At 44.4% G+C, this 14,327-nt stretch overlaps 2 protein-coding genes across 2 annotated transcripts; both read right to left on the bottom strand.

The window, feature by feature from the left end:
- Positions 1–641: 641 nt before the first annotated feature.
- On the bottom strand, positions 642–3,912 carry LOC135805826 (small ribosomal subunit protein eS7-like). The gene is made up of 8 exons (XM_065319937.1): positions 3,796–3,912; positions 3,651–3,722; positions 3,488–3,565; positions 2,858–2,917; positions 2,631–2,689; positions 1,804–1,914; positions 1,269–1,308; positions 642–802 (listed from the first exon to the last, which is right to left on the bottom strand). Exons 1-8 carry the CDS (start codon positions 3,823–3,825, stop codon positions 728–730), a joined length of 525 nt encoding a protein of 174 aa, XP_065176009.1. The 5' UTR covers positions 3,826–3,912; the 3' UTR covers positions 642–727.
- A 4,705-nt stretch (positions 3,913–8,617) lies between these two features.
- On the bottom strand, positions 8,618–13,646 carry LOC135805822 (exosome complex component RRP40-like). The gene is made up of 4 exons (XM_065319934.1): positions 13,392–13,646; positions 11,144–11,296; positions 10,370–10,518; positions 8,618–9,300 (listed from the first exon to the last, which is right to left on the bottom strand). Exons 1-4 carry the CDS (start codon positions 13,575–13,577, stop codon positions 9,090–9,092), a joined length of 699 nt encoding a protein of 232 aa, XP_065176006.1. The 5' UTR covers positions 13,578–13,646; the 3' UTR covers positions 8,618–9,089.
- Positions 13,647–14,327: the final 681 nt, after the last annotated feature.

Here is a 14,327-nt window from a genome sequence, read left to right as displayed (position 1 = left end):
CGCGGAGATGAGGTTCTCTACACTGTGGCGCTCACAAAATAAATACGTAGACTACGGATCTGCTGGTTATCATTCAGATCAGGCTGAAAACTGCCAAATTCGAAACGGGAAATTCTCAACACAAATTGCACGAACGTAGAGCAGAACAGGTTTGGTCTACGTAACCAGGTAACGCGAAGAGTGTTCCCGGGATTCTTCGCTTTGCGTTCCCGTAACGTTACGTAGAGCATCACTGAGAACGCAGACGTTGATAAGAGGCTTCTTGGGCGCTCGCAACTCTACTGATTAATTATCAAGAGTAAAATAAGCCCCGCTAGCTTCATGTACTGAAATCATGTACTTCAGATGTCGATCAGTGAAATATTAGTAGTATCCCTGCCATTCAGACAGAATCGTGTATTGGCAAGTATATGTACATCAGGGAGTCATACCCAAACCATTGTTGGGTATGACTCCCTGATGGACAGTGATATGAACGACTATTAATTGTACCTGAGAACCAAATTCCAGTGTACATGAAATGGCATTAGCCAATGGTTTCGCACACAGGCATCACACTGGCCGTTGTATCTACATGTACTTCCACAGGAGGAAGCAACAACAACACACCCCAAAGACACACACACCAACTGAAATCCATATTCGCACAACAGCCGTTGTATTTCCCAATGATGGTGATGAGAGAGAAGAGAATAAAAGCCTTGCGGTGATGTTTAGTATGAACTCTCTATTCTAGAGCAGGGAACTCAAAGGTAACATCCTTGCCAGTGAGCCTCTTGTAGACGCCGGTGAAGGTCTCCAGCTGCACACAACACACAGCAACAACATAAAACACATGTTACATTCTCATGACAAGCAAGTGGATATAATTTAAACACTGGCCCCCAAACATCATCTCAAAGCTATTCCGCATCGCAAGGGGCAAAGCTGTGCAGGAAGGGTATTATCTGCACGTTTCGAGTATGTAACAATAGAGGACAGTACTCTAGAAAACTAACTCACCCAATGCAGGAAACAGCCATAGAAAACTCCTTCTATATTAACTACAAAACATGTATTTTCAAAGGGAAATCCTTAGACTTCCAAATCTATACTTGGCTCCCTGAATGCAAGTTTTAGATCCTTAGAAGTACCAGAGGCTCAAGTCAGCCGTACGTGTAACGTTACAGTGAATATCAAACTCGAGAACTGAGAATCAAAACGTTGACCCCTTCCGCGAAATACCAACACCGGGATACCAATCCCCACTACAAGCCAACACAACTGACCTTGTGCTCGATGTTGGTCTGCTGGGCCTTGTCAAGGTGACTGCATGTAGGCAAAAAAGAGAGTTTTCACCATATCACCAAGCACAATAACATCAAATGGGCCAAGAAATTCACACAGAGGTTTAAATAACTGTTCACCGAGATGTTATCTTCTACTATCTTCCGCTATACATTGCGTAAAATCCACAACAGCCAATATGACTGTCAGGGGTTTACTTGAGGCCGTTAAGCGAACGCTTCTATCGCTCAGAAACAGACAAGTACACTCCTGTTTTCAAGCAAGGATTATCTCTGATACAGCTCAACCATAGCAGAAGACAGGTGGCAGTACAGTATCCCACCCATTCATGTTCAATGATCTACGGGTAGAGTATCCAAGCCACATCATCTGGAACAGTCTAACGGGTAGAGTATCCCACACATATCATCTGGAACAGACTACCCTTCATCTAGGTTCCAGGAGCATACCTTCAGTGATGGGCACCAACACACACACACGCACGCACACATACACACAGAGTAAAGTAACTCTTACACTTTGATAAGATGGCTACCATCCAGCTTGACACGAGTGCGGCGTCCGACAATCTCAGCGGGGTACACCAGATCCTCCAGGATGGAGTCGTGGACATGGGTCAGGGTGCGGCTAAAGGAAGGAGTCAAACCCACAGCAATGCATAGACGTTACTTGCCAACTACAGAATGTGACGGGAAGCATAACCAGTTGCCCAATTCTTTCGTGTGTGGACTAATATACAAGGCAACTTCCTTGCATTTCCTTTCACCAGGCAGTCGTACCAACTTTTAGGACTCCCTGCTTACACACACGCATGCAAGGTAGAACTTTGCCTGTATGTTGCATGGAAAATGTAGTCTGAATGCAGTCTTGGGAAAAGCTGTATTTTTAACACCATGGCTCAGTGGTTAGAGCATCGCTGGCCTCAAGCGAGGGTCCCTGGTTCGAGTCCTGTTCGTGACAGTCAATTTTTTCTTCAGACTTTTCCCGTTCGCGTCTTTCCCTTAAACCAGTGAATATCTTATGACTTGGGGCTCCCCGCGTGCTAGTTAGTACGTGAAGTGTGTGGGTTACAGTGAGGGCTGTGTCCCACCCGCCTATGTGGATTCACAGGAAGTGAGTTACGAAGTCTGGGGAGAATGCTGAACAGTCTCTGCTGGGATAACGACTACACCATGGCTCAGTGGTTAGAGCATCGCTGGCCTCAAGCGAGGGTCCCTGGTTCGAGTCCTGGTGGTGAAAGTCAATTTTTTCCTTCAGAGTCTTCCCGTTCGCGTTTAAGTATCTTGTACAGGGTACTAGATGTTCATAGTCTGAAGAGCATCGAAACATTAAAGAGCTCTCACCTGCGTGGCCGGAGCTGCTTCTGACGGGATCGGCGGGTAGGCTTAGCCAAAATCCTCCGCTGGAAAAGGGCAACGACAACGACACAAACATGGAGGCATACACTCAGGCATTGGCAAAATGGTTGCAACAGGAAAAATCGGCAGTCACCAACAATATGTAATCCAGCGAACTGCATACACAGTTCCTTATTTTGCGTTAATAATGCACATAAACCAAACAAATTTACCTGGGCAAGGAAGATGACATGGCGGCTGAATTTCTTTTCCAACTCGCGGACCAGTCTGGTCTATGGGAGCATTAAGCAGAAGCAAACAAAACCACAACAAAATCACTTGATTTACTCCCTCTGGCAACTTAATATGATAGCGAAAGTAATTGCACATGTGATAAATACATGTACGACGAAATACTTCAAATAGTAACTATGGCTGTCTTCATAAAAATGAATAAAAATTGACGCAATGCCTGATTTCAAAAGAGCTAAAGCCAAAAATTAATAATCATTCTTGAGGTTGAGAAACAAACTTTAATCCCCTCAACCCCGTCGACCAGAATTATAACATTGGGAGTGACCCAGGAGTGCAACGATGCCATCACAATCCTGACTTGGGGCTCGGGGCCAATGATTTTCATGAACGAGTGAATGTTTGATCATGCCATTGTGAGGCGATAATTCTCAATCTCATTGATCTGATAATTCCCACATAGTGTGAACACACGGGCGCAAAAGCCACAAGGACAGACAGTCAGTATAGGTAGTCTTTACTATACACTGGTCAAGAAATAATATACAATACCTCTACTTATGACGAAAAAATTGAGGCTCCGTTGAGAAAAATGCAGACAAAATACTTACATGAACACGTTGAAGAGTTCTCCACAAAGGCACGGGAACGAAGATCACCAGAGGCTTTCTACTACCGAGCTCGAATTCCTGAACAAGGAATGGATTCCAAGAAGGATCGCATTGGCTGACTCTGTTCGGTTGACTCGATGTGATCAAGGAGACCAAAACTTACCCTAGCTCCGGTGATAGTAATCTCACGGAGAGATCCTTTCAAGTCGGACTTACTGTCCAGCTCGATGAGAGCCTACATAACACACACACTAATGATTAATTTCCCTGCATCTGGATGGATTCTATCACCAAAAAGGTCCACAAACCTCGTTCACAGAGGACAACATATCAGCCATGGCTGGTCTTGAGAAGGAGTTCAAAGCGAAAGGATTTCTTGTTGGTCGCCATTTTTTATTTATGTTTACTTTTCTTGATAAAAACGTTGATCGAAAAGTGATCGATCAAGGACAAGGAGAATCATAAAAAAGTGCTGCTACGTGTAGTGTGTGGTGGTTGCTTTGTTCAGATCATTATCAATATCAGGCCAGGATCTTTTCATCACTCTTGTCGAGTCTTGACTCACTTCATCGGCAGTCTTCAGCTGCTTGGCAGCTTGCGAGCTAGCTCGATCCGTGGCATTGGCGTTGTACATGTACTTGTAGATCTACGCCAGTGGGGCCCCATTGTGATGACGTGCAGTCATCATGTATGTACATAATTTATTATGTGCGAGGCCAGTGGTGGAAGGAAGAACGTGCATGCATGGTGCAGGTCACTGCAGAGTCTAGACTAATAGACGTAGTGTAGACTCTAGTCTAGTACTGTACAAGGCAGATCAGAGTAGTAGTGCAGTGCCAGTGGATCATGGAGATGTCTTCATTTATAATAAGCTGTACAGAGGAATCTTCAAAATGTGTCTTCGTCAAAGTTTTACTTTTAGACGGAGTCTCCAAAAGCAGCAGTTATTTGAATAATTAATTTCTATCTTCAATTTTAGGCTACATCATGTAGTGACATGTCTGTCGAGTCCCTCGCAAGTGACGTTGAAGCCCCATCATCATCATGATCATGGGAGGATATACATGTACTCGTGTGTACATCAACTCCTATAGCTAAGTACTTACTTGTCCTTTGTACAAGTAAACATATAAATATTGTTCACTTCAACTAGACATTGTTGCCTCTAAAATATTGTTCACTTCAACTACAATGTATAGTAGTATACACGTACATGATGTACTAAGGCGAGGACGGGTAGGATATCACAATAGTACGCACGATACATGATCCTGTCCCTTTGGAAAAACGCGGCCAAGAATTCAAAATTCTGCGGCAAATTCCGCGGGGTAAAGAGGGGTTTTCTGCGGCATTTTCTGCTGTAAAATCAAAAATCTGCGGCACTTTCTGCAAGTTTTTCACCCTCCTCGTAGAGGATATGACATCTCCTCGTAGAGGATATGACAACTAGTCGCATGAAAGAGCACTTTTCATACTATCCTTTGCAGTCACAAACTGAATAAGAGTGAAGAATCTTGGAGAGACCTGCACTGGCAAGAGAAATGTGCTCAAACAGATCGCAAAGTAGTTTTTCTGCTGCTTTCTGAGTGATAATTTTAGTAATTTACCCTAAAAAATTCAGATTCCGCGGGCAAAAGTGTGGATTCCGTGATTTCCGCGGATAATGGCAACTTCTGCGAAATTTGCCGCGGCCGCGGAATCGCGTTTTTCCAAGGGGACAGATGATCAATAACTGTACCACCAAGGGCATGTTCGATTGGTAGGATCGGGATCCCGATCCACCGGATCCACTGGATTCGCACCCTTTCGATTGGTCGAATCCGGATCCGGATCCTTCGGATTTGGATCTGGTCAACCCTCCTCGGGGAGCAGGGTTGATCGGATCCAAATGTGACCTTTGTGCGTATATGGCGGGTAAAAATCATTTTTGTACACATTGTGGTACGCACACGTGGATGGAGATAGAGCTTGTTGACTTTTTGTACGACGCACGCGATGAGTACGACGTTCACCCTTTAGGGTGCCTTGTGAGCGCCATTTTCAACATGGCAACAGTCAAGGTCCAAAATAAAGTGTTCAGTTGAATCTGAAGGATCCGAGGGATCTGAGATCTGGATCCCGATCCCGATCCTTACCAATCGAACATGCCCCAAGACTTGCCAAAAGTATTAAACCCCCCCCCCCCCCCCTGGTTGGTTATGTTCATGACTTGTACTCAGCTGTCCCCGGGGAAAATTGCGGAAAAAAATCGCAAAAAAACGCGGCATAATATGGCATAATTTGCGGTGAATTTGCGGTAAATATGCGGTGAATATTATTATCAAGAGTACATAACCCCAAGAGTGTGCAACTCCAGCTATGGGGTCTGCGACGGCAGAACTTCACATCACGTGATGAACCCGTGCAATCTGTGCATGATAGATACTGGGTTGTACGCAGCCCAGCTTTGGGTACAACTCTCTTGTGGTCACTTTGCACTGTTTGCCAGCATAACCTTTTGAACCATGTCACGTGATGTGAAGTTCTGCCGTCGTAGCACAGCATAGAGGTTGTGCAGGCAGTTGCACACTCTTGGGGTTATGTACTCTTGATATTATTGATATCATCTCGCGGCGGCAAGTTTGCAGTTGATATGAGGCAATTTTCAGTGAGTATGTAGTGAAATCAATCAGTTACAAGTCTCTGGTGTAAGCACTCGTCATATTTGAGTACAAAGCCGCCACGATGAGACGTTGCTGACCGAACAGTACACTGTGTGTACGTGTAGTGCAACAGAAAAGTTCAAAAACGCGGGAAAATCGCGGAAAACGCGGTCTTTAAAAAAATCGCAAAAACCGCGGCCGCGGAATCGCAATTTTCCCTGGGGACAGACTCAGTCTTGGTACCACTACACTGTACATCATCATTCATGGCACCAAGAGTGCATAAACATGGACTCTTGATGGCACATGAAAGCTGTGTTTCCAATATTTGAATTACCAGCGAGTACTGTACACTAGAACTACAGTAGACGTTAGTGTAGGAGAAAACTCAACAATACTATACAGTATTGTTTCTACTCCCTGGTCAACCAACTTAGTCACGGTGTACTGACTGTCGCTGTCAGTTTCAATTTTCTTCTGGATGACCTTTATTAAATATAATTATGGTCCTTTTTGCTCCTTTGATCCAACGAAATAATTTACTACAGTCAAATCTGCCGTTAGCAACCTCTGCTGTAGGCGACCATCTACCGTTAGCGACCGATTTTCCGTGCACCGACGGTTTCACATACAAACTGATCTGTCCAGAGCGACCATCTGCTGTGCGCGACCAGCGACCGCGATTTCATGCACGGTGGCTGCATTCAAATCTGCTGTAAGCGACCGCGACCCAGGTTCAGGTGCGAAACTGTACTTGCCAGTGCGCTGTCAACTGCAAAGTGTGAAAATGCGTTGTCTTGCAAGTGCGATCGACTGGCGCCTGGCCTGTACTGGCTGTAGGCTGTACTGAGGCTGTGCTGTAGCTCTCAAGTCCAGGCGCTAGGCAGTGTCGATCTACTGCCGTGTCGCATACGCGTAATACGGGTATGGTCGTCGTTGAATATCCAATAAAATGATATTAAAAATCACATTATTCTCGTCGATTTGAGTACAGTGGTCCCTCTATAATCCGGCACCATTTGTGCCACGAAAATCTGCTGGATTAGGGAGGGTGCTGGATTAACAAATCTGATTTACTGCTGCAATGTGCATGAAGAGGACATTTTGGCTACTGAAAATTGTGCTGGTTTATCGAGGGTGCTGGATTATAAAGTGCCGGATTAGAGAGGGACGACTGTACATGGAAGCATATACCTGGTATGCCGGATTTACCATACATCTGCCGTAAGCGACCGCTTTTTCTTGCACCAAGGGGCGGTCGCTTACGACAGATTTGACTGTACTACCGTAAAGTACCGTTGATCCGCCCCCTCTCTAATTCCCGCCCCCTGTCGATTTTCTCCTTGTGAAGCGACTTCGGCGTATACAACGAAATACGATGTTGAACCGACGCATGCACTGCTGTACACAATACTTGCCAATCCAGGATCAAAATGTGCACAATCCAGCACATTGAGTCTGATCCTCTACGTTGTTGTACATCGTACTGCACTTGACAGCCTTGATCTAATTCCCGCCCCCTGCCGAAAACCCAGCTGGGAAGCGACATGGCGTGGGGGCGGATCAACGGTACTTTACGGTAATACTAGTACCCTGATATCATGATTTAATGGGCATGTCTATCACTCAATATTATTTAGATTTTTTACTCAACAATTTCAATTTACACAAGGTAATATTTGGGGGGGGGGGGGGGGGTTAAAAGAAAATGCTTTTTGTACTTCAATTCAAAGCTCTTTTGTAGAACGAGACTGTGAATACCACAACTATACTCGTGACAAGAGCACATGCGCAGTGTACATAACACGTACTCTTGACGATAAGTAGTCGTACAGGGTATTACCCAGTGCGAGGCGAGGGTGATAACTACTTACTTGCCTACATGATTGTACTGGATATCAATCTACTACAAGGGGTTATGTACTCTTGATTGTAGCCTAGGTAAATCTATGGATTCTTGGAGATCCTCTTGGGAGCCCTGGATGATAGTGGATGCATTCACCAACTACAGCCTAGTACAAGTACAACACAATTCTACAATCATGCTGCGCCTTTGTTTACAAGTGATTCACGGCTGTTGTAAATATCCCAGTTCAAAGAGCTCCGATTTGCTGGGAACAGACCTTCCGACCTCCATGCCGTACCATGAAATAATATTGGATATGTATGGTGTCATGCAAGAGGTATTATTTGAGGGGCTGAGGAGAAGAAATTTCAACCTTTCATACTTCAAATTAGAGGTTTGCACCGCACAACCATAATGTGAGACCGTACGTGCCTGGCGAAGTGGTCTGTAGTACCAGGCTGGCCGCTAGTCACGGTGGTCTTTAGTTACAGGTTGTACTGTATATGAACTGAAACAGACCAATGAAAGTTGGGTACATACCAAGGATACGTAAAAGGTGTATGCACTCTTGCTCGTACCTTCTGCCAGGAAGTCCTGTAGCCGTCCCTGCCCTCTACTCAAAACAAGGATAGCACCGACTCATCCACGCAGAGAGAATAATAGCCTCAAGTAGTCACTGTGACTTAGAATGTCAAAAAAAAGATTGTTTATTATGCACACCATTTTCTATACACTATACTGCAAGCGTCATGTAACTTGTTACAGCAGACTAAAGTAAGCATTAGGATAATGAGATTGAAGCTCAAAAGTATATACAAAATGTACAAGTTAAACTGAGTATCTTCATACACTTGAAGAGGAAACATTAAAAAGGTATTTGTACAACTCCTTAACTTTGTACAGGTAAAAGTATGTACAAGGAATCAGGCTACTACTAGCCAATCCAAATCAAAAAAGCAAAAATGGTACGACTCCTTAACTTCGTACAGGTAAAAAGTATGTACAAGGAACCAGAATACTAGCCAAGCCCAGATTTAAAAATGTACATGTACTGGCTGGTAAGAAGGGGTTCAAAATGGAATGAGAATAATACAAGCACTCATGACACAGACAATCAGTTGTGAGCAGCTTTCTCCAATTTCGAGAGCATAGCTTCGATCTGCTCCATTGTCATCTGACTTGCCGCATCCAAGCTGTTACAAAGAGCAATTGTCTGACCAATCGAAGGGGACTTCACCCATACGCGACCGTTTGTCCCCACTGTTATCTCAAAGCGGAAGCGCTTGCCGAACGCAGCCAGAATCGGAGAGTTGGTAACTAGAAGCCTGCAACAAGACACAGACAAAGATATTTCTGTATGGTTCTAGACAGTTGTCTAAAGTCCCTAGGCTGCTTACTGTATGGTTCTATGTGGTCAACAAGGCGTAACTGCAGCAATAAAAAACAGAGCCCCACTGTAGAAGGGACCTCTATTTGAAAAAAAGTGGTGACACTTTGGAAATTCATTTGATTCAATATGATTTCACCAATATATGGGGCACAAATCAAGTGAAAACCTTCGCCTACGCAAAGCCCCAACCACAATGACCAGAGTGGAGCCGTGTCACTTTCAGTCAGAACAATAGTCCAGGTACCGTATTTCCGCAAATAAAAGGCCGTCCTCGTATACAACGCCTTCCTCGTATACAAGGCCGGGGCAGGGGGCAATTGAAAAAATAAAAGACTGCCTCCGATTAGAAGACCGGGCCTACTAAATGAGTCTTTGTTCTTGTGTTAAAAATAGAAGACCGTGCTCAAACTGTGGGAAAAAATAGAAGACCGTGCTCAAACTGTGTAGAAGAAAATGGAAGAACAGGGGTAAAGCTGTGTGGCGAGAAATAGAAGACCGGGGTCAAACTGGGATGAAAGAATAAAAGACCGTCCTCGAATACAAGACCGTCCTCGATTATAAGGCCGGGTTAGGACGAGGTTGAAAAAATAGTAGACCGGCTTACTATTTGTGGAAATACGGTAACTAGTACATCATTGTTGCTATTCTGACTTCCCTGAGTAAGCAACCAGCAAGCAACCGTAGTGGAAATCATCTAGCTCTGAACGAACACCGCCACTAGCACAGCGGGACATTGCAGCAAATGTACTACATTACACAGGTGGCTCAAGAGGATTTTACGCTATGGATAGGTTAGGTTTCTGTCCAGGCTACAGCCATGTTGCAGTGCACATTACACCTACTGACACACATTCCTCATTATGGGAGTCCAGCCACTTGGTTTAGTGAAGAAGTACACATCCTATTACAACTACTTCATTCCGGAACTGCGTACCAGGGAGGTCAAGAACCACCGTTGCACCTCCGTGGAACGTCACCACCCCACAAATACTAAGTCAACTTACTTGCGACTTAAGCCAAGCGAGCACTGGAACATGAGACCACCTTCCAGGACACCCATTCCATTGGCTTTTCCTGCCACGCTGACACATGTCATCTCGGGCTCCATATCCTTGCTGGCAACGATCAACTGACCGTAGATGGTGTCACCAACCTATAGCCAACACAGCCAGTTAAAGTATAGTGCATAGGATAAACATGTGCTGGCTCTAAACTAAATCATCTCTCTCTCTCTCTCCCACTCTTACTGCAAGAATCAAAAGCTTCCTGAAGCTGAGGCAATAATTAAAAAAAAGACGGTTTTGAATGAATGAAATGGAACTTTTGATTCTGGTACAGTGTCCCACCTTGATTCATAACCAAAGAACCGGCCCAGTGTAAATGAATACGGTGTTAACATGAATCATGGTCTCGCTTCACCGGTCTGGTTTGGAGATCACTACTGCTCAGAAGTGGAACAAGCACAGATAGACGGCAGCATGTGAACTGTGCGTACACTGCTTCTGTTGCAGGACCTAGACCGGAGGATGTACCCAGCGTGCTGGCAGTGCTCAACACCGCGGAGGCAGAGCGTAATACAGAACAACAAGGCCAATCAGGCCTAGATTGTCCTTGTTGTTCTGCATGACCTAGACCTACAATCAGGATGCGTTCATCTGCTCAGCTCCAAAACAGGACCAAGAAGGGGTCAAGTTGTTGGGGCGCTCTTGCCCTACTTCACAGTACATGTCGTAACATAACAATTACAAGAGTACAATCAAACAATTGCAGCACTGTACCTGTACAGCGGGCCGATTGCGTTTCGTCGCACCTTCAAAGTTCAGGTATGACAATGAGGCGGGCATGCTGCCGCCAATATCAACTCGATAAACGTCCATGGATGGCTTTCCAGTCACCACACCGATCACGAATTCATCCACAACTGGTACATACTGGACAGCGGCACATGAGCAAGAAAAGGGCGACAACACAAAAGCACTTATGAGAGAACTTTTCCCCACAGGCCCTCACGTTGGTGGCTGTACATGAAATCTCTATGGAATCTGCACAATGTTTCTCGGCATAATTACAATGGATATTGATGACCAGTGTGATCTTTTTTTTTTGGTCACATGGTATGAGCAAACATCACTAGCATGCACAAACGTTGTTTATTTGGTTGTGCAGCAGCACCCTCCCTTTGCCTGACGTACTATATCTAGCAAATCTTGGGAATAAAGCAATCAGTGCCCAAAACTACGACAGGCACTGGGTTTGCAGGCATTCGTATGTTATAATCCCTCCCACATGTAGAAGACTTCCACCAGTTCACAATGAGGTGTTCCATTTGCAGCTGTACTTCAACATGCCAGTCTTTACTGTAAAGTGAGAAACTTTCGCGAGAGATTAAATTTCGCTATTTTCGCGACCACCACACATTCGCGAATATAAATCGCCGCAAACCTCTCCGTACATTGATTGTAGACAGTACAAGATCCGACTGGAGATAGAATCGCAAAAGTTTCTCATCGTGAACCAGCCCGATTGATGAAAACGCTAAATTTGCGCGCCGCGAAAGTTTGTCGCTTTACAGTAATTCCCACGCTCCCACCAGCTGAGCTTTTTCTACCACAGCAACATGCTATAGTATAGGCATCATGAACAGGATAAGCATTGAGTCTATGAACATCTGGCATGCATAATGAGCAAGCTATATCCCCGTGGTGTTCTGGGGCACATGATGACATGGTTTGTTCAGTCACTTCCCTGTACAAGTGCTTCTGTCCCCGGGGAAAATTGCGGAAAAAAATCGCAAAAAACGCGGGGGGAAACGCGGCATATTATGGCATAATTTGCGGTGAATTTGCGGTAAATATGCGGTGAATATGCGGTGAATATTATTGATGTGCGGCAATTTTCAGTGAGTATGTAGTGAAATCAATCAGTTACAAGTCTCTGGTGTAAGAACTCGTCATATTTGAGTAAAAAGCCGCCACGATGAGACGTTGCTGACCGAACAGTGCACTGTGTGTACGTGTAGTGCAACAAAAAAGTTCAAAAAACGCGGGAAAATCGCGGAAAACGCGGTCTTTTAAAAAATCGCAAAAAACGCGGAAAAAAACGCGGCCGCGGAATCGCAATTTTCCCCGGGGACAGGTGCTTGCTATCCGAGACTGAAGACCCAAGAAGCATTCCTCCATCATGGCCAAGACATGGACCAGGCTAAGCTTCGCCTTGCTACACACATAAGAGATGTGTACCTAGACACCTTGCAGGTATAAACCTGCATTCGACTCTAGAAAGTCTTCCTTTTCATGTCCGTCAACTACTGTAAGACATGTAATTATAACGAGGAAGTAAATCTAACGTTTTAACAGGTGCGATTTTTTCGTTATAATAAGTTCTGTTGAGGCTCTAATGCCTCATATGTGTTGTGTGCAGATATGTCTGAAGACTGCAAGATCGTTAACGTATCTTCTTGTGAACCTATGAATTTTGGACAATCGTTAAATTTGCGACTCGTTATAATAACATGTCTTACAGTAAACCATTTCAGCACATATCAAAGGTCAGAACCCGCAGATCCTATTGTGAAGGCATGTGGATTGTATCAATAGTCGTTGAGTGAGTCTATTTGAAGAGGCTGATGTGTCAAATCCATCGTGGCGGTAGTGTTTTCTGAGGTACAGACGATTCTGAGATACGGGTACCCTTCGAGGCGCCTGGATAAGACTTTCAAAAGAGCAGTTCTAAAGTACATCATCAACACTTCTGCAGCACATTGTATTTGTACGTGTTTTTGAAGCCAACAGTAATAGCTGATCGTATCACTGTGAAAGAATAACTTCCACTTGAGTGACCCTACATTCAGTCTCGTTTCAATTATAATTCCATCTACATTCTGATTTGTAGAATTGTATGTCTCCTTACCAGTTTCGTGTTGCATTTATACTGTTTATTTTGCCCGTAAAAAGAGTTTTTTTTCGTTATACACTCTTTCTTGTAGCATGTATTCTCCCTAATAACGTACTGTTATATTGTACTTACTCGTCGTTGGTTGTTGTCAATCCAATATGTCACGGGTCGTCGGTGACGAAGTATTCCACTTTTCGTAGCAATTATCTCATCACCTCCACGGCGAATTCCAGGACCAAATCGCAATTTTACCTTTTCAGTCACTTCACCAAGAACATCTCCAGGTAATATTACCCTGTTGACTTTCTGAGAATCCATTCTTAGCTTTGCTGCACCATTACACTACAGACAACAAAAACTAGAACAAGAATCCAAGATTGATAGCAAGAGTGCATAAACACGAGTACTAATAGTAATGCTACAATTTTTTTTTTTTGTAGTCTATGCAACTGACTGTGATGTGCATGACGTCGATGTAGTCTACGTAGATCGTAGACTCTACGTGCGCGGATGTGTGTGGAATCTGTGGATGGATATGATATGCGCGTCAGATCAGCAGACGTCACTGACGACACTAGTGCACTATACTAGTGGCACTACAATGACTATGTAGTGCACTGCCGTAGATCTACCAACTGCAGTACTGTAGTACTAGTATTTTCGATTTTGACAGCATGTTACAAGGCGAGGACGCGTAGTGCTCCTGACTACAACCGGCATAAACCGGTTGGCAGAGTCCCGGTCTTGCGACCATTTGAACCGTATTGGGAAAACCCAGGTTCGGACCCTCGTTACTCTACCCGGTTTATGGTTGTAGTCAGGAGCACTACGCGTCCTCGCCTTGTAACATGCTGTCAAAATCGAAAAACATGTTAACTACCAAGCAAGGCTTCTGTATATACCTGTAGTACTAGTAGTAGTATGCCAGCAATGATGTAACAATAACAATAATTGTTGGCGACTCATATCATGCAGTTACGACAGTAGCTTACAAGTTTACATGTATTTTCGATTTTGACAGCATGTTACAAGGCGAGGACGCGTAGTGCTCCTGACTACATAACAACG

Source organism: Sycon ciliatum, chromosome 1 (genome assembly GCF_964019385.1).
Source record: "Sycon ciliatum chromosome 1, ocSycCili1.1, whole genome shotgun sequence".
NCBI classification, from domain to species: Eukaryota; Metazoa; Porifera; class Calcarea; order Leucosolenida; family Sycettidae; genus Sycon; species Sycon ciliatum.
This window is presented reverse-complemented; position numbering and strand designations above follow the sequence as displayed.

Coding starts and splice junctions, on each gene's coding strand:
- LOC135805826 (XM_065319937.1), bottom strand. CDS start 3,825: ATGGCTGATATGTTGTCCTCTGTGAACGAG. Junction 3,566..3,650: donor TTACTATCACCGGAGCTAGG/GTAAGTTTTGGT, acceptor TTCCTTGTTCAG/GAATTCGAGCTCGGTAGTAG. Junction 1,309..1,803: donor GGTAGCCATCTTATCAAAGT/GTAAGAGTTACT, acceptor GCCTACATGCAG/TCACCTTGACAAGGCCCAGC.
- LOC135805822 (XM_065319934.1), bottom strand. CDS start 13,577: ATGGATTCTCAGAAAGTCAACAGGGTAATATTACCTGGAGATGTTCTT. Junction 10,519..11,143: donor GCAATCGGCCCGCTGTACAG/GTACAGTGCTGC, acceptor TGTTGGCTATAG/GTTGGTGACACCATCTACGG. Junction 9,301..10,369: donor TCGCTTGGCTTAAGTCGCAA/GTAAGTTGACTT, acceptor GTCTTGTTGCAG/GCTTCTAGTTACCAACTCTC.